Raw genomic sequence first — 19677 nt, forward strand, 5'->3', positions numbered from 1 at the left:
TATACAAATAAACTTGCCTTGCCATAAAAACAAAACTGATCGCACCCAATCAATGACATTTATCATGTATATTAAATACATAGTGAGAACGACAGCAGCGAAGCGAAAATCTGTGAACCAGGTTTCAATGTTTTATGCAAACACCCCCAACGCTTTCAATGCAGAGCCTCCATTAATTACATCTGTGAGACTGAATCATTACTGCTACACGTTCCTCCCACTGCACAACTTCTCCGCCAAATGCAAACACAGGCCTCGGGGCTCCCTGTAATTATTAGCACATTGTCCGAGGCGAAGGGAAACGCTCTGTGCGACGGATTCTGAGAAGCTTACAATTGCCTGGGAGCTGAATGTCATTCTGCACGTTGCTTTTTACGACACTGTTTAAAACGGGCTCCATGACAACCGGGACACTTTCTGGGCCGTGGCTATGGCCCATCCAGCCAAAGTGCCTTTGTGTGTGTGTCAATAGTGGATGTTGTTCGACAGGAAATGCCAGTGAGATGATCATTCGATCAAAAGACAGAGTTTTTTATGAAAAGTATGGAAAACAAACAGTGATCCAGTGATGGATCGAGTCCTCGATTTGAGAGACACATGTCATGGCCTTTGTGTAATTTACATGATATTTCCATAAGAGATCATGTGCATACCAACACTGATAAAGCCAAAGCTCCCAGAGACTTCAGATTATGATAGTTTTCTCTAATTAATTGTGTTTAAAGGAAAAGTTCATTTTTTTTAGAAATGCACTTTTCATTTTGCAGGAAAAAGTTAGATGAGAAGCTTGATGCCCCTAATATGAAGCTACAGCCAGCTACCTTGGCCGTTAGCTTAGCATAAAGACTGGAAACGGGGGGGACAACTATAGCTCGGTCCAAAGGTTGCAAAAGGCTCGTTCATTAGAGCGGCGCCTCGCCTGGAATCCAAACGAGAGCAGGCGGCCGCAGCAGGAGCGTTGTCAATAAACTGTGATCAAGTCGGACAGTTTTAGGCTGCCTTCAAAGTATACACAGGAAGTCACAGAAAAAATGACTTCCTGTTAGTTCCGAACTTTTGTCTACTTGTAGTTTACAGATCACGTTTGGATTTATTCATATGTGTTTGCAAATATATATTTATGTAGAAATGTATGTGTAGCTGCATCCTTTGCTCTTTTTATGTCTGCCTGTGAAATACATTACTACTCATTTAGATATGTGTTATATAAATACGATTTTGTATTATCAACCAGGCGTTTCCCATCATGCACTGGGCCAAGCAGTCGTTGGAGAGCAACTGCGGCGCCTGACTCTGAAATCGACAGCCGGCTTGGTCTCGTGAGAGTATCGTTGACCACGTGTGCATGACGTCAGAGCAAGTCGGGACCAAGCTGGACACAAATCTAACCGGCATGCATCTCGAACGAGCCTAATATCTGCCGACCTGAAACAGCACCTCTGAATTTTCCATATTAACATCTCTCTCTCTCTATATATATATATAATGCTAATGTATACAATAATTTACAACATTCAAATCTTACATCTTGTTCATTTGTATAAAAAACAAAGTGTGAAAATTACAGTTATCTTTTCATCAAACTATCCACCAGGAAGTGTATTTACCAAAATGATAAACTATTCCTTCAATCCCAAATAATTAAATAGTAATTATATAATGATTAAGTACTGTATTCCAACAGCACATTCATAACTGCAAAAAATAAACGTAACTGTAGTTAACATACAGCACTAATTCTGTACATATCTGCACCCACCAGTTGAACCTTTACACACACATTTGTACAAAGATGGTGAGAAAAAGTTTGACGGTCTCCGACTGAGCCTTTAAGATGTGAAGTGGCACCGATTCTAAATAAATTCCCCAGCTCAGTGGAAACAACTGGGTAGAGAGCGATGACTCGAGACCTCACTATGTGACAGTTAGTGTAGGTGTGGTTGTAGTTAACAGAAACACAGTCAGTGCTGCGTGGAAGCTAGTCGACTAAGATGCATGATGTCGGGGCAGACAGGTGAACATTTCCGTTCGTTAGTTTGTGTGTGTTGTATTTCTTGAAACATGAGTTCATGAGCCGCCGTCTCCTTCCTGTGGAGATGCACGTGGTCTGTGTGCGACAGTTTCCTGGTTCTGTTGAAGAACTGAAGTGAGATTAAAATCAAAGAGGAACGCCTGAGCAAACACATGGCACAGGAACTGCCAATGAGCTCCATTTAAAAGTATTGTTTGAAACCGCCCCCTTCAAAAGGCGTACAATAGTCCAGCCCACCCCCTGAGCAATATACAATGGCGGCGTACAAATGCTGCAGGTCTGCTCAGGCCTTCATTCAAATCCAACACTTCCGTAGTAAGCTTTCACTGAGAGGGTACAAAGTTGATGATGAAGAGGAACTGAAAGAAATATCTCATTTAACAAGCATCAGAGTAAGTCATACTGCAACTTCTCTGCTGGCAGCAGGTTTTTCTTTGGCAAAAAGAAAACCGCTGTTGAGTTCATGGACTCGGCGCGGTCGGAGTGACAACACTGCGAAAACTCTTAAATTGTGTCCCTTAACTAAGGGCCACAGGTTGAGCCTGACAGCGTTTGACACCAGCCAAAGTGTGCAGTGGCTCTGCTGTACAAAAGGCCTCTGACATGAGCACCATGATTTACCGGCCCGGCGCCGACGTAACATCGGGAGCCGTTTCAAAACTGTTTCTCTGTCCCAAGAGAAGAAGAAAAAAAAGGCGTTTGTAGATTACACATTAATTTCCACATCCACAATGGAAGCCGTGAATGGAAAATCAGAAGTAAACAAGATGGTACTTGACACAGCGGAGGCACTGCCCTCAACTGTTCAAATAATGTGGGGTTTGTTACAATAGTGCCATTTGAAAGTGTTGCTTTTTATTCCCTCCTTAAAAAAAAAAAAGAAATGCAGTGGAAAGTGAGCAGTTCCAGGAGAGATAAAGGGCTGTGGCCTTGGTGCGTTTATCTCAGTTGAGCTGCATGTCCCCGTCCTTCACACTGGACACATCACGTGCACGGTGCTGCTTTCAAACACAGCAACAGGTCAAACTTCAGATCAGCAGCGACAGAACAAACACCACATGAGCAAACTGAGCAAATACAGAGAGGGAGAACAAGCATTCCTGGACTGTGACTCTCCTGAACATTACTACAGTTACATATTAGGGGGGGAAAGAGAAAGTAATACCTTTAAAATGTAACAGTTTCAAAACATTTGAGTGATTATGGTGCTGCTTCATGCAGAAATAGACACAAACCTGCACTAGAATTAGTACTCCACCTGTTTATCTTTACAGTTCAACCCGACACTTCCTCCTAACACCATGATTTCCATGACTTCCATGACAACTATTTTCTTCTTTCAAGCGTTTCCTGACCCCACACAGTGATGTCACTACCCACAATGTCACATCCGCCTATCTCGACTCATGCAGAGGCGAAGCCGACCTTAGACACGCAGCTATTTTCCTTCTCCTCGTGGCTCAGGGACACGCGAAACCCGAAGCAGCGATACACAGCAGGGGACAAAAACAAATTAAACATGAAAGGCTTTTAAAAAATAAAATAAAAGAATTGTGACCTGATCTCAAGTATGCCCCTCATGACGACTCATGCCAAAATGCCAGGCGAGCAGAGAACTTTTGTGAGGCTGTCAAACCTAACCTCAGCAGTTACACAAGCTGTAAGACACTCATCAGTTTCTCAGTGACCCAGATTTGCTCTCCTTATGAAGTAAGTCTCACCACAATGTAAGATTTCTATCGCAATGATGATAGGAATTTTGTTCGAAATGTGTCATTTCCATTAAACGGCACCCTTGCTGAACACATTTTTTTTGTTTTTGCAATAATTTCCTATTTTAAAAGTTACAGCTTTTTTACTTTAACCCTTCGTGGGTCCAGATCTGGACCAACTTCACATTACCTCTTTAATTTGCTTTCTCTGTTTAGAAAATGTCAAAAGCCACCTAAGGAGCTAGAGATACTTTAAGAGCAAAGCGCGGTTTACCTGACAATCAGGACTCTGAAACTAGAGATCTCATCATTTATTCACAGCCAAATGACTCACACATGCGTGTGCAGAAAGCAAACACTCCGACTGGTCCGTCTTTCAACAGCCTGAACTCTCACTTCCTTCTGCAACTCTTTCAGAAGTGAAGCGTTACTTTTGAGACTCTTCGGACGGTTGCGGCTGCTTATTGAAAAGGCGTTACTTCCGTTCTGATCTGGATATATTTTTTTATTATCAGCATAGCAACAAAAATAAAATAAAAAAGGGAACAAAAAAATAAAACAGAGCAGTATCTATGAACTATAAACAGAGATTTGATGTGTGTCTGTAGGACTGTAACAAGCAGAAGATGATGATGATGATGATGATGATGATGATGATGGGTAAAGAAACGAAGAAGAGCAGGGTTGCAGTTACTGGAGCACCTACATTGGAGATGGTGGGCGGTTGGGGAATTTCGTAAACATTTGCTGAGGTCCAAAAGTCAGTCACAGAAAATCTAAATGTGCACAGCCAGCTAGTTGGTAACCACTCCCTCTCCCAAAGTGCAAACTCAGCAGTTGAGAATACCTTCTGCCGCAGTAACGGTCTTGATTTTGGGGGCACCTGTAACCCGGGTCCCTCCGAAGGCAGCTGAAACTACAAATACTCAACAGTAATGGAAGCTCTGGGAAAACAAAAGAGGCGGTAATAAGACTGGTGGTAACAAATTCAGACCCTGAAACAACAAAAATATATATCCATATCACGTGTGTGTGTGAGTATCCAGCGTCCACATAGTGTCTTTCAAAACAAACCGCCACAGTGGACATAAGGAAATAAGTACGAACACATTTCCTCAACCTTTCCAATACAATACATTTCTTTACTTTTTTTGTGTGTGTTTTCTTCTCACGGTCCTTAACACGTCCATAATACACATTCGTTCAAATGACAGGGCAGTTTGAGCCATCAAAGTGATATGCTGATGTAGGCCATGGTTTCTGGAGTTTTGCATCCTTTGAATATGCATCTGGGTCATGAATACTGCATAAGAGCTAAGCGGGGGCAAAACGTATACATGTGCGTCCCAAAGACCCCTAAAACTAATTATATGAAAAGAAAAAAAAAGCGTATTGTATATTTTAACAGTGCTGATTATACATGATGTGAACCAAAGCAAACAAAAAAAAAGAAAGGAAAGAAAGAAAGAAAGCCAGCCCAAAAAATAAATTGTCTTTTGTTTAAATGAAGTCTGGGGTTATATTGAAATCGACATTATTAAAAAGAAAAATTAAACAAAACATAATTGCTATTCTCTTTGATATACACTCAGCAGAGAGGTCGTGGTATTAATTGCTTCAGATTGCATTTTTTCTTCTTCTTCAAACTCATGTTTTCATTCTCAGCTACTTTTTTTTAATTTCTTTTTTTGCATCAAAGTGTCCAGGCTAGTGATGGGAGAAACATTAAGATTTGTAATTTGAGGTGAGCCAGGTCAGGCCCTCGTATAGTCCATCCCCTGTTGTCGCACACGAGGGCTGAACGTACCAATTCCTATCTCTGATCCGGGTCAGGCCCAGCTTCTCCTGGATTTCGTGGGGTTTCATGGCATCTGGGAGGTCTTGTTTGTTGGCGAAGATCAGGATGATGGCGTCCCTCATCTCCCGGTCGTTGATGATCCGGTGGAGCTCCTGCTTCGCCTCGTCGATCCGGTCCCTGTCGGCACAGTCCACCACGAAAATGAGGCCCTGGGTGCCCGTGTAGTAATGTCTCCAAAGGGGCCGGATCTTGTCCTGTCCCCCGACGTCCCACACGTTGAACTTCACATTCTTGTAGGTGACGGTCTCCACGTTGAAGCCAACGGTGGGGATGGTGGTGACCGACTGTCCCAGCTTCAGCTTGTACAGGACGGTCGTTTTACCGGCGGCATCAAGTCCAAGCATCAATATTCTCATCTCCTTGTTGCCAAAGATCTTTGAGATCACTTTGCCCATCTTGTTTGATGTGCATAAATACTTTGGAAGAGGGAGGGGGGAAAAAAGGCTTCTCTTATGAGAAAAGAAAGTTGTTTTTTGACACAACTTGAGAAGTTACAGCTTCAGTGCTGGTGGGTGGGTGAGAACCCTCCACGTGACGACACGCAAGTGTCAACACTCACTCAAAAGGCGGTGACTTTCACGTTTGTGCAGTTGGATAACGGACCACTGCAATTAGCTGGTGTAGGATAATCTGAACCCGAGCATTCAATGGGAGCAGTGCGAGTCCTCGTAGTATTGGGTGGGGATATATTTTCATGATCCACTGCCCTCCGATGCAGGAAGAAAATATCACATCCCCCTCTGGTTTCAAAACTAGCACGTTGAGCACGGACTTCCTTAAAAAATCCACATTTTAAATCTTTCTCCGCCGTCAAAAATCCGCTTACTCTCCAGCGTGGACTTGATACAGTAGCTTTTTTTCTTTCTTTCTTCTTCCTTTCTACGAAAACCCCGCTTTACAAATCAGGCCCTGTCCGAGCCCGGGGTTCCCACTTCCTCCTTGGCTGCCGGCTGTCCACACTTGCCCTGAGCCAATCCCAGTCGATGGATTTCAAAAGCACGGTGGTGTTTTTTTCTTTTTTTTCTTTCTGATCAAAACACACCCTAACGTAAGATCCCGGGTTCGTTTCTGCGGCGGGACATCCAGAAGGAAGCGCTTTTCAAAAGGTCATTGATTCATCCGACTTTCTTCTCTACCCCCTGTGACACAAGAGCGGTTCAGAGAAGGGAGGGGTGTTAGTAACGTACAGAGGACAACTTTGGATCCGACTAAAAGATTCTCTCCGAGGACGGAAAGGCTGAACAAAAGCAAAGAAGACAGAGATGTGGGATACATACCTCACGTCTGCGGCAGTCATCCCCCAGTCCCCCGGCCGTTTCTCCCCTCTCTTGCCGCTCTCTGTCTGTCTCTCTCTTCCTTCCTCCCTCCCTCCCTCTCTCTCTCTCGCTCTCTCTCTCTCTTCCTCAGCCGTTCAGTCACGGCGCTGGCGGTGCTGTGTTACCGGAAAAGGTGCGGACCCAGATCAGCCGCCACTTCCTCTACACTGCTCACACACATTGGTGCTGCGTTCAGGGGCTCCTCATGAGCTCGGCGATCCGAAGACGCCAAAAAAAACAAAAAAACATCCGACTATAATCTGCTCTTACATGGTTATATTTGATCTGTTTTGGTTCTTCGTGTTATATATGTTGTAATCATTAAATCCTCGTGATTATAGTAGGCTATATTATAATAATATATGTTAACTATCACACGTATTAATTAACGTATAACTTTTTTATTTTATAGGTTTCTAGGTGTTTTGATTGGACATATGTTTTGGTACTGGTCAACAGAACATTTATTAAAAAAACTAATACAACTTATTTTCTCAATCAGTGTGATGATATCCTATGAACACAATATACAAGTGAGTTTTAAAAAGGCTTGGTTAATTCACATTTAAGATATTTTGTATTTCTTTACTTTTCGAAGATCCTCTCTTGTAAATCAAACCACATCCAAACAGTCCCGATGAGGTAGATTAGCTGAGTTTTTGAGTTGAATATATTGTTGTATCTTTCTTAACCTTTGACCGGACCCAGCAGGGATGCCACTAACCTGGAGTACACTTCTACATCATCAAGGTGATACGTTTTATTTATTTTATCTTTATTTAACTAGTTGAGTCTTTTGCAATGATGACCCATGGCCAAAAAAGGCAGCAACAGGAGGTTAAGCCACAGCGTAAACACATTGTTTGCTGCAGTTGCTTTGTGAGTGTCTTAGAGAGAGGAACTCATGAACATCAAGATAACAACTCCAGCCGATTTACTTCCATCTCTTAAGAAGAAGAATAACTTATCCTTTATTAATCCCCTTGGGGAAATTCTTCTCTGCATTTGACCCATCCTTGGTTAAGGAGTAGGACATATTGAGTATTTTTCATACTTAATATGTGTATGTCTCCTATGTAACTTTGTTTGCTGCTGCCACAAACAAATTGCTACCTGGGGGTGAATAAAGCATCTATCTATCTATCTATCTATCTATCTATCTATCTATCTATCTATCTATCTATCTATCTACAACAGTTCTACGAGAGCTGGCTGATAATCAAAGAATCAGACACAATTTTTAGTTGGCTTTTTGTTACCTTAATAATTCATAATATAAATGTAATTCAATAAATACATTATATATATTATATATATATAAATTGATATATATATATATATATATCAATTTACAATAATTAAACACAGTGAACATCTAAAGTCAAGGGTAGGCACTCAAATTTCAAGATTTGCGACTGTACTTAAATGCACCATACGCCATTTCGCATGCGCGCTTGAAAGCAACTGAACTGCAGGCTGGCCTAGTAGCTGTAGCGGTGACGCCATTTGAGCTTTCTTTATGAATTAAATCGCCTCTAATACTGCGTCTGCCACATTGTTTAGATAAAGAGCTGTGCTTATGAAACAGATTCCACGGTTTAGTGGGCCTAGTGATCTCAAAAGGGGGATTTACAGCCGGGTCTTTCCGACATGTCTGATGTTCATTCAAAACCGGTTCCAGTGTGATTACGTGGAGGTTGTGAGCAGAAGGGCAGCCAGGAGGAACCACCTTCTTATAACCAGTCTCTGGGAACCACAGTGTTACACACTGCAGCGAGCAGCCTATTGTTTGAGACATGCTTATTGAAACTTGACTCAAAAATACAATTAAAAGGACATAGCCTGACCCGTATGTCGCATTGAGGCAGGATCAATAACAATGTGAACAATGTGAGCAATAACAAAATCCATAAAATACTGATTTCAGTCAGATAATATATCATGATAAATAAAAATAAAATCACTGGTTTGACTAGAGAGATGCTTCCCATCACCACTGTGAAAAGACTTTAATAATGTAATGTGTAATTGTACAATTATTACCATGTGGAATATGTTAAATTATGCGTGCCATCCTGTGCAGATTTATGAATGCAAGTCTTTATAAATGAGTCTACACATCCTTCATAACCGTTGACTTTAAACGTCATTCTCACGAAGAGTATCAAAATATGAACTGCCATAATATACACTGAATTCCTTAGTTCACCAGTATACGTCCCTAATTGTTCCGCATTCATAATCTTGTGAGGCGTCTTTGAAACTTTATTTCTAACGTTCTCGCCGCAGTCACACGTGGGCGGGGCCCTACGTCGCGCATGCGCACACCCTTTTTAGGTTCTTCCTCTAAGATAAGTATGGTGGGCGAAGCGCGCCTGGCCATTGTAGGTTAAATTAAGTGACTTCGAAAGCTGCACACAAGTTTGCAAGGTTGACCGAAATTCCATGGAAGACACAGGTAAGACCCTAAAACGTATATTTATCAATTAATTGATGCGCGCGACGACTATCGGGGCAATTTAGGAGCGAGCTAGCGTGGAGACTGCAGGGTGCCGACTATCAACTGGAGACGGAGGCAACTACGTAGCACGTTGTGGTTGATCTAGTTGGTTTAAGGTGAACGAAATTGTGAGTTAATCGATCGTTGTTGGGTGAACTTTGTAAATACCACGACATACGCTGTCGTGTAAAAGTAAATTAGTAACGTTAGGTAAGATGGACTAGTTAACTAATCATAATCCAGTTCACGACCAACGGTAAAACCTGTGGTCGCTTGAGAGGCGTTTCAGCAATTAGACGGCAGTCAGGGCCCAACTTCTGGTTGAACTTTGACTGTGCAAACATTCTACCGGGTGCAACATGGCCTCGCATGGCCGCTAACGTTTCGATTCCGGCGGAAACGACGTCACCAACACGAACGTTGGTTAACGTTTGCTGTTTAAGTTTTGGATTTAAGGCCACGCGGACAACATAACGTTACATTATTGTTTTTGTTTTGTAAGCTGACGTCGAAGCTAAAGCTAATGTTTGAACACGGAAATGCTCTGTTGCAACAGCCGCGGCTTCTAGCGAGCTGACTTTTTTTTTTTTTTTTTTTTTTTTTTTTTTGGTTTAAAACTTAAATCTGACATTTAATTAATTAAACATACTTTCTTTTTTGTTAACAAATATTGAAACCATGCCATTTACAAATCCTCCATGCCCACTGCTTTTTCCCCAAAAAATAATTATTTAAAATGTTTTGCTGATATTTCTGTTTATTGACAGTTGTAATAATCCATCCTGCTTTTCAACAGATCTGCAACTTTCCGACGACACCATTACTGGAATGCTGGACACTGAGTCCCCAGCCATGGAGAGCAATGGGGATGCCTTTCTTCCTGACCTTCCTGTTATAGGCCAAACTGCTGACTGGTCCCCTGACCAGGTTACTCCAGAACCAATGACCAACATCTTGCCTGAGGATTCGGATGCGTCCCAGGATGCTCCAGTGAATCAGCAGTCTCCAAATGAGGAGATGGATTCCACAGAGCTGAGATCTGTGGAGAAAGCTGTGGAACAGTTTCAGATTGCCAGTGCTCAGCTATTCCAAGTTGAGCAGCAGCCACCACCTCCACCACAGCCTACGGAAGAAGAAGAACAGCCAGAACAGCCGGCTGAACACAAAACAGAGTCTCAAGAATCTGAGCTAGAAGGCCCGAAGATGACCGTAGAGCCAGAAGCTGCGGTTCAGGATTTCAGTCAAGGTAATAAAATAAGAGAATCTTTTATTAGTCCCGCAGTGGGGAAATTGCAGGATTACAGCAACTTTGCACACAATAGTGACACATGGTAAAAACAATCAAGTAGTCCAAAGTAATCTAAATGGTTGTGTAGTTGTTGCTTTGTATTATATATATATATATATATATATATATATATATATATATATATATATATATCAATAAATAGGGCAAAATTGCTCTCCTTACATGGCAACAATAGATATGTATCTATGTGGAAGATGTTGGATGGACCATGACTAGATGATTTACAGCATAAATGTAAGCCTACTAACTAAACTGATTTTATTACCAATGCCTTGCTTACTCTTCCACGTATTAAACCTTTGGGATTTCTTGTTTACTTCTCCAGATGGAACTGAGGCACCACATGTGACAGAGGATGGCATGGAGCTGGAAGAAGCACCCACAGAGATCACACCAGAATCAACTGTACCTTTAGAGCCAGAGCCAAGTGAGTTTGAAAAACTCTTCAAAGGATGTGAAGACAACCCAGAAGACTTCAATGGCTGGGTCTACTTGTTGCAGTTTGTGGAACAAGAGGTAAGAGAAAACATGCATATTATTTAGATATCTTTGTATATTGCTGAGATTGAACAGTAGGATTATTATACAAAATAGTAACTCATCTTTTTGTTGTTGCCTCTCTTGCAGAATGACCTTACAACTGTGAGAAGCTCATTTGATGCATTCTTCCTACGTTATCCTTACTGCTATGGCTACTGGAAGAAGTATGCTGATATTGAGAAAAAGCACGAGAATATACAGGTCGCAGAAGAGGTAAATATAAAAATCTTATGGACATTAAATATTTTCTATAGTTTAGTCTTCGGTGAGGCTACATGACTCAAGACCATGTAGTTGTTCAAACAGCAACTGTTATTAATTAGGCATGAAATATGAATACAGTAAAATGAAGCCATTGACAGGTTGTTTTTGTCTCTGTCAAGGTATACAGAAGAGGCTTGCAGGCCATCCCTCTCAGTGTGGATCTTTGGCTGCATTACCTGACCTACATCAAAGAGAACTCAGACCTGACTGACCCAGAGACCGAGGGACGCATTAGAGCGTAAGTAAAACACTCTTACTTAATAAATAAATAAATAAATATATATATTCCTCCTCCTTGTGTTACAAATAGTATGTGTTAATCTCCCTATTTCTGTAAGTGATTAGATTTAACAAAATATTTGAGACTACAAAAAGTTCACAATCTTTCCTGTTATTTTCTACCATCAGGGCCTTTGAACACTCGGTGCTTGCAGCAGGCACGGACTTTCGCTCAGACCGTCTGTGGGAGTCCTATATCACATGGGAAACAGAGCAAGAGAAATTGGCTAATGTCACTGCCATCTATGACCGAGTCTTGGGCATCCCAACCCAGCTGTATTCTCAGCACTTCCAGAGGTAGAGGAAAAACTGTATAAAACTTGGGTTGCAGTAATGTTGTCCATTTCTATCCGCTCCTTTTTATAGTCCAGAGACGCTTGTCCTTTGTCCGAGAAAGATATCTATCCGACAGCTTTACTACAAATACATTTTCTTGGGTTCTGAATCTTTGTAATATTGAGTATTCTAAGCCTCACCAATTCCTTATATTCTATTATACTATACTGAACATTAAGAAGCCCGAAAGATAATTTGCAACATGTATTCATGTCAAAGTTGTTGCCTGATCTTTTTCCCCTTAAGCCAGTTTGACTCAAATAACACCAACATGTAAAACTTTTTTAAACCATTCTTTGAGTGTGATCTTATATACCTGTTTTAAATTTCTGCAGGTTCAAAGATCATGTGCAGAACAACAACCCCAAGCACTACTTGTCGGAAGAGGAGTTTGTTCAGCTGAGGCTCGAGCTCTCTAAAGCCAGCCTATTGGCGATGATTGGCGAAGTTGAGGAGACCCCTGTTACAGCGCAGGACGAGTTGCCACCTGGTACAGATGATCTTGTGGACCCTGCAAAGGTATGCATCCACTTGCAGGGAAGACACATTTACAAAAGCACTGCTTTCAGGGGTTTGCAGGAGCCTGCCTGTTCTCCATGAGATGGAAAGCTTTGTTCAGGTGTGAAGAGGTGTCTTTATGTCAGCAGCCAAGCCAATGAATGCCAAGGGGGGATTCAAGTTGGCATCCACTCAGGGAATCGCCCTAAAACTAAAAGGATCAACTGAGGCCCGGCACCTGCACCCAGTGGCTGATATGCAGGGTGCATACATTCCTCCCCCCTCCCCAGGCTTCTTGTCTGTGGCAAGCTCATGGTGATGTAAATCCTCGGCTGCAGGACTTGCAGTTTCTACATAAAGTGGAGAATGTGATCGGTCAAGAATACACGTTGGTGTTGACCATGTTATTTTTTGTGTGTCTTTATGTAGAGGGTGACCGAGATCGAGAACATGCGCCACAAGGTGATCGAGGTGCGGCAGGAAGTGTTCAACCACAACGAACATGAAGTCAGCAAGCGCTGGGCCTTTGAAGAAGGGGTATGTGTCTCGTTTTCTCCACCATTGTTGAAAATGTTTAGCCTTTTCTATCCTTTGACGATGTTAAACATTTATATTTCTATCTTTTTAGATTAAGAGACCATACTTCCATGTCAAGGCCTTAGAGAAGACCCAGCTCAACAACTGGAAGGAGTACTTGGACTTTGAAATTGAAAATGGGATCCCTGAGCGCGTGGTTGTTCTTTTTGAACGATGCCTCATCGCTTGTGCACTCTACGAAGAGTTCTGGACCAAGGTAACGTGGCCTTTAACCTCTTTTTCGCTCCCGCTACTACCCTGCACTTCCCCCACCAACGATGATATCAGATCGACACAGTAAATCGTCCTGCACTCTCTTTGCGTGTAACGTTGATATTTGACTGTATCTGTTGTATTAGGGGATGGCCAGCTTGCCACACAAGATTTGACTGCAGCATTTGCCAACTACTACGTTGCATCTTCTTCGTCTCCCACTACCTTACAGAAACTTATCTAATTGGTTCCATGAAGGTGCTGATGGGTTTACACAGAAAATTTCTAAAAACGATCTTGTCAATGAAGAAATTCAGTATCTGTTAACTGAAAATGTAGGTTTAAAATGTATTGTCTCTTTTGCCTTTCTCCTCTATTCTTCTCCTCTGTTCTCCTCTGGTCTTTTTCTCCTACATTTCTTCCTACTCGCTCTCTGTTTTTCACTCTATAAAGTATGCAAAATATCTAGAGGGCTACAGCATTGATGGTGTTAGACATGTCTACAAGAAGGCGTGCACCATCCATATGCCCAAGAAACCAACCATCCATCTGCTGTGGGCTGCTTTTGAGGAGCAGCAAGGTGAGTGTAACTAAAACCAGCATGCAAATTGAATACAGTTCAATTACCAAGGAAATTTTGATGGGATGTCTATGGTTATGAATAAATTACCTCTGAGTGTGCGACTATATGTGAACATAATGATAACGGACTAATATAATTTGACTTGTGTTATGCCATGCTGACAGTATTCTGCTTTTCTTTGTCAAGGGAATGTGGAGGAGGCTCGTAGCATCCTGAAGTCCCTGGAGGAATCCGTCCCGGGTCTGGCCATGGTGCGTCTCCGGAGGGTCAGTCTTGAGCGTCGTCATGGTAACTTAGAGGAGGCGGAGGCCCTGTTACGGGAGGCCATGGACTCTGCGAAGAGTGCTACTGAGACATCGTTCTATGCTGTGAAGCTAGCCAGGCAGATGATGAAGGTGCAGAGAAGTCTGAGCAAGGCCAGGAAAGTGCTGCTGGATGCCATCGAGAAAGATCAGGTGAGAACTGATGCATGCTTCAATGGTCGTCAGAGAATTCCGTCAGCAAGTCCTTATTAAATTGGAATGCTTTGCCATTTGGCTCAGTGTCTACACACTAACAAAATCATTAAATCACCTCTTATCTGAATAACTCCTGCAAGAAATGGGCGTCTTCACATAAATGAAAATGTTTTGCTTCCCTATATGGTACATTTGGGTGGTCTCCACTCAACTTTCATGTATGGTTTATATTGTGATTTGTACCACTTTCCACGATGGCCGTATTACACTAGTTGCACACTAATATTTTTGTGGCTTTACAGACTAGTCCGAAACTCTTTCTTAACCTGCTTGAGCTGGAATACAGCGGGGACGTGATACAGAACGAGGTGGAGATCTTGGCTTGTTTCGACCGAGCCCTGAAGAGCCAGATGCCCCTTGAATCCCGCCTCCTGTTCTGCCAGCGCAAGGTTGAGTTCCTCGAGGACTTTGGCAGTGACATCAATGTGTGAGTTTTCTTGTTACTTTTAGAGACGTAGTAATGGCAGAAGTTGTGCTTCATTCCTTTTGTCATGTTTGACATGTTTTTATTTATTTAATTTTATAGGCTTGTGGCCGCATATGAGGAACACCAGAAGCTACAGAAAGAAAGCGAAACCTCAAAGAGGAAGGCCGAGAACGGGTATGACAGGTGGATAATGGAACAGGGCTTGGGTCACATCAACACATTATTTTCACTAGTTCAGTACCTGCTCAGAACAGGCCAAATGTTTGGCCCCGGGTAGTGTTGCTGCTTGCAGCTTTCTCAAAAACCACTCGTACATTTCACACTTTGCATCTTTGTCACCTTTTTCTCCCCTCGTGAATTTGAATGCCAGGAAGTTATTCGTTAAAGCCACCCTTTAAAACCACATCTTTGGCTGGTGATTGTTACAAGTTAGTAGTATCAAGTAATACTCTGAGGAAGTGCAGCCCTACTCACAGGGAAATTATGACCAAGGAAGTGAATACAATTCTGGTTGCAACGTTTCATCAAGCATCCATGTGACATTAGCAGGCTTTGTCCAGCATGTGGCAGCAAGAGGACATGCTGGACTCAGTCCAGTAAGACCTGAAGCCCCACCCCTCTTCTGCAAATTGCCCCATATTTGAGTCGGCACTCCCTTGGATCCCCAGCAATTTGACCACCCAAATGTGAAGAGATTAAATGAACCATTTATATAATCTGTAATAGACTAATGGATGGAAAATCCTTGCTTCATAGTTGTCTTTGTGTAACTCTCAAATTAAGGATAAGATTATTTGCAGTTGGTCACTAAATCACAGTGACTGGCACTACATTTAGGGATGTAACGATCTTCCTTTCTTGGTGAACTTCTTAACAAGGGATTTTATTAACTTGAAACTATTTGTCTCCAGCTCTCAGGAGCCCGATGCCAAGAGACAGCGTGTGGACGACGACGCATCGGGTGACCCCAACGCAGCGACCGACGCTCAGGCAAACAACTCTGCATACAACAGCTGGTACCAGGTGGGTTTCTTATCTGAGCAGTTGATGCACTGAAAAAGTGTTATTTACATTTAGTTTGTGTAAAACCAAGCATGTATGGACATTTACAGTTATATAAGGATATTTTGATCAAAAGGAGCAGAGATAAGTTAATGTTTTGTTTAAGCCTGTTGGAAATTTCCGTGATCATGGTAAATTTCTAAAAAGTTGTTTTCTCTTTCCCTCCTTTTTAGCAACAATATGGCGGTTGGGGACAAAACTCTTGGGGACAGTACAACCAATATGCCCAGTATAACCAGTACTACCCCCCTCCCCCAACATGATGGACAGAATCCCGACATTAAGATGGAGACTCAGAGGAAAGCATCTTTTCTGACCTGCCTACACGTCTAAACAGGGCTCCTTAACATGGTGTCATGGGGGTTTCAATCCGACCACAGAAGCTGATTTGTTCCTTCTTTCTGCTTTAATGTGTGCTAATAAAACTGTAGCCAATTGGTTGGAATACAACACACAGGCCTCCCTGACAGTCATGTTGATCAGTCATGTTTAATTAAACAAAATAACCCATTAATTGCTACATTCATCTCCAACTCTGGCTTTTTTTTTTTGTTCTTTAATGCATGTTATTTGTGAAGGCAGATCTATTTTTTTCTTGTGTGATTACATCTTTTTAATTCTTAGATTGGATGATTTAGTTTGGTCTCTTTCTTTTGTGTTTTAAAACTTAAACTGATAAAGGAGGCATTCATTGCTGTTCCTCTGAGTCGCGTCCACCCACCCAAACTCAACGATTTTTAATGTGTCATGGTTATGTTTACATAACGAAAACAAAGAGTTCCTCCTTTTTTTTATTTTGACTTGATTTCATAATAAAGAGATTGATATCCTGAAGTGTCCCTGTTCCGTTATTCAATTTCTTAAAGACAAAACATTAATGTAGAAATTATTTACAGGCACAACCCATTTCTTCCATATGTTTCCAGAATACATTTTATAATTTTTCATATTCGGTCTCAAGCGCTCATTATCCTGTTACTTTACCCGTTGATGCTTTTAATGGTTTTATGTGAAGGACTTTGAATCGCCTTGTTGTTGAAATGTGCTATACAAATAAACTTGCCTGGTCTTGCCTAATGGCTAATTAGGCAAGACCGTATTTCACCTGTATTGAAAAGTTTAACGAGCTGACGCCTTATTTTTCTACGGATTGAGCCACGTGAAGAAACGAATCTGTCATTTAAAATAAACTTTCCTGCTCAAGCCACAGCTCGCTTGACCTGTTTCGACCTAATAATACATGATTGTTTCCTGACATGATGGGCTTTGGAGCTTGGTGATATTTTAATGCATAACACGAGTTGTTACTGATTTAAAAAAATCAACGTTCATACTATAGATAATTCATACTTAAGTCATTGTAGCAGCCTCCAACGCGTGGCAGGCGTGGCCACGGCTTCCGCCATTGCCTACGTAAATCCACACATGCGCAGTGTCGACCCTCGAAAAGCCCTTTCTATGCCTAGCGTTGAACGACTAGCATCAAACGAGGTAAGGCCTGTGCGATTTAACTGAAAAACGCTAGTTAAGTGAAACACATGCATGTTTTTGGTACCCGAATGTAGCACATATATAATCATTATTCTTACGTTGTACTTTATTTGAACACTAAACCTACATATCGTGGATTTTTAAGCGACTTTATGAAGCGCGTGTCCCATGCGGCTAGTCAAGCTAACGTAGCATTAGCAAGGCAACGAGAGAGACGAGTCCCAGCTCCCGGCATGTTGCTCTGCACCGTTTCTTCTTTCTACCTGCTCGTTTTGTGACTGGCAATACTTTCTTAATGTATCCCCACGTTGAAGTTGGTCAACTATCGCTTAGCTTGGTGGCTAATGTTAGCTTCCACACACAATTCTAACGCCACAAGTTGATTTCCGCAGGAGCAACACTGATAGTAACTGAAGTGGTTTGTGCCCTTTTGTTGTTTCCCCCTTCCAGCATCAAGATGCAGCTCTTCTTGCGTGCCCAGAACACACACACCCTTGAGGTGACCGGACATGAGACTGTTGGACAGATCAAGGTAATTATGTGTACAAGTTGGAGAGAAATCACCATATATTGTGTCACAAGCTTCATTTGGATGCACAGAAAACAACACAGAAACGGTTACTGCTTACTTTCCAGCTTCATTATGAACTGTGATTTTTATTTTCTACTTTCTACTTAATACGTGGCAACTGTATTGACTAGTGCTGGAAAAGCTGTTATTGAATGTAATTAAGTTGATGTGTACATTTACTTGAGTATTGTGCTTATGTGAGCTACAATTTTGATGTACTTGGTTACTTTGCAGATTCAGATACTAATAATAAATGAAAATCGGTGCTGATTAATGTTAATAAAGCCCATTATTGTGCCAATGATCATAACCGTATAATGTATATTCTTCTAAACTGGGCCTTTCTACTTTAAGTAGCTTACATAAAATATATGTTGATGCTAGTACTTCCACTTGGTTAGAAGTACATTGTAACTTCATATTGTATTTCATATAATAAACCATAGCTTATATGTTGTTAACCTTCCTTTTCTTTTGGAAAAATGTGAAAATATATATTTTTCACCTGAAACTGTAATTTCCTTTCTACTTTCCCCCGCTGTGAGTCCCTCAGCATACTCTGGGGTGCAATGACTAAAACACTTGTTCTTCGGTGTGTCTCTCAGGCTCATGTCCAGGGTCTTGAAGGTCTCCTGGTAGAGGATCAGGTGCTGTTGCTTGCTGGATGCCCACTGGAGGATGAGGCCTCCCTTGCATCCTGCGGTGTCTCAGAGCACTGCACCCTGGATGTAGCCGGCAGGCTGCTGGGAGGTCAGTACACAGATGCTGCACACAACTCTGTATGTGTTGTCTAATCTGTTTTGTACTCAAATTGGGATTATTTGACCTACTAAAGACACCGTGGGGATGGATAACAAAAAACGGTGTTTCTCGCATACATTTAGATTTCTGGGTATACTGCTGGTTGTATTCAGTTTATTTTGTATAGCACAAATACAAGTTTGCCTCGAGGGCTTTACAATCTGTACACATAACATCCCTGTCCCGGGACCTCACATCGGCTCAAAAAGATAATAATAAAAGATAAATACATAAATGGCTTATTTGCTTAAGGCAATGGTGACAATCTGAACAATTGGAGAAGCTTTAGTTTGTCTGGGAAATATCATAATTAAGACTTTCCTTTTACCTTCAAGGTAAGGTTCATGGATCTCTGGCCCGTGCCGGAAAAGTGAGGGGACAGACACCCAAGGTAAGAGTTTATGCCCCTCCCCCCCCCCCAAACATATTGTGTTCAGAATAAAACAATCAGCCTTTTACTATTTAATGAAATGTCTTTTCCATGTTTTGGATTTAAGAAGCATACATTATGATCTTGGCGAAATAACGGGGGCCTCTTCATGTCATGTCGTCCAGGTTGAAAAGCAGGAGAAGAAGAAGAAGAGGACTGGCCGCGCTAAGCGTCGCATCCAGTACAACAGGCGCTTTGTGAACGTGGTGCCCACCTTCGGAAAGAAGAAGGGACCCAACGCCAACTCCTAAGTGCTCCATCGCCCTGAAGGAGAAACATGATCACCACCCATCTGTTTTACCACGTCAAATGTTATCCTGCTGTACAGAATAAAACTTTGGCTTGGACAAAATAAAACTGA

General features: G+C 41.9%; 3 protein-coding genes across 4 annotated transcripts; 2 read left to right on the forward strand and 1 right to left on the reverse strand.

The window, feature by feature from the left end:
* Positions 1-4222: 4222 nt before the first annotated feature.
* arf6a (ADP-ribosylation factor 6a) lies at positions 4223-6999 on the reverse strand. Its single transcript, XM_079214977.1, has 2 exons — positions 6880-6999; positions 4223-6741 (listed from the first exon to the last, which is right to left on the reverse strand). Exon 2 carries the CDS (start codon positions 5995-5997, stop codon positions 5470-5472), a length of 528 nt encoding a protein of 175 aa, XP_079071103.1. The 5' UTR covers positions 5998-6741; positions 6880-6999; the 3' UTR covers positions 4223-5469.
* A 2271-nt stretch (positions 7000-9270) lies between these two features.
* Positions 9271-16853, forward strand: prpf39 (PRP39 pre-mRNA processing factor 39 homolog (yeast)). Of its 2 annotated transcripts, none has more exons than XM_079216125.1 (15): positions 9271-9376; positions 10215-10664; positions 11053-11243; positions 11355-11480; positions 11651-11769; positions 11940-12107; positions 12482-12665; positions 13074-13181; positions 13273-13437; positions 13887-14013; positions 14203-14471; positions 14777-14961; positions 15061-15144; positions 15873-15984; positions 16197-16853. In XM_079216125.1, exons 1-15 carry the CDS (start codon positions 9364-9366, stop codon positions 16284-16286), a joined length of 2391 nt encoding a protein of 796 aa, XP_079072251.1. In that variant the 5' UTR covers positions 9271-9363; the 3' UTR covers positions 16287-16853. The 2 variants fall into 2 exon arrangements, with proteins under 2 accessions (XP_079072251.1, XP_079072252.1); XM_079216126.1 differs by having other exon boundaries at positions 15061-15135.
* Positions 16854-17452: 599 nt separating this feature from the next.
* faua (FAU ubiquitin like and ribosomal protein S30 fusion a) lies at positions 17453-19677 on the forward strand. The gene is made up of 5 exons (XM_079216091.1): positions 17453-17514; positions 17965-18046; positions 18691-18835; positions 19222-19277; positions 19442-19677. The coding sequence occupies exons 2-5, from the start codon at positions 17972-17974 to the stop codon at positions 19565-19567; spliced, it is 402 nt and encodes a 133-aa protein (XP_079072217.1). The 5' UTR covers positions 17453-17514; positions 17965-17971; the 3' UTR covers positions 19568-19677.

The sequence above is a fragment of the Taurulus bubalis genome, assembly GCF_910589615.1.
Source record: "Taurulus bubalis genome assembly, chromosome: 3".
Lineage (NCBI taxonomy): Eukaryota > Metazoa > Chordata > Actinopteri > Perciformes > Cottidae > Taurulus > Taurulus bubalis.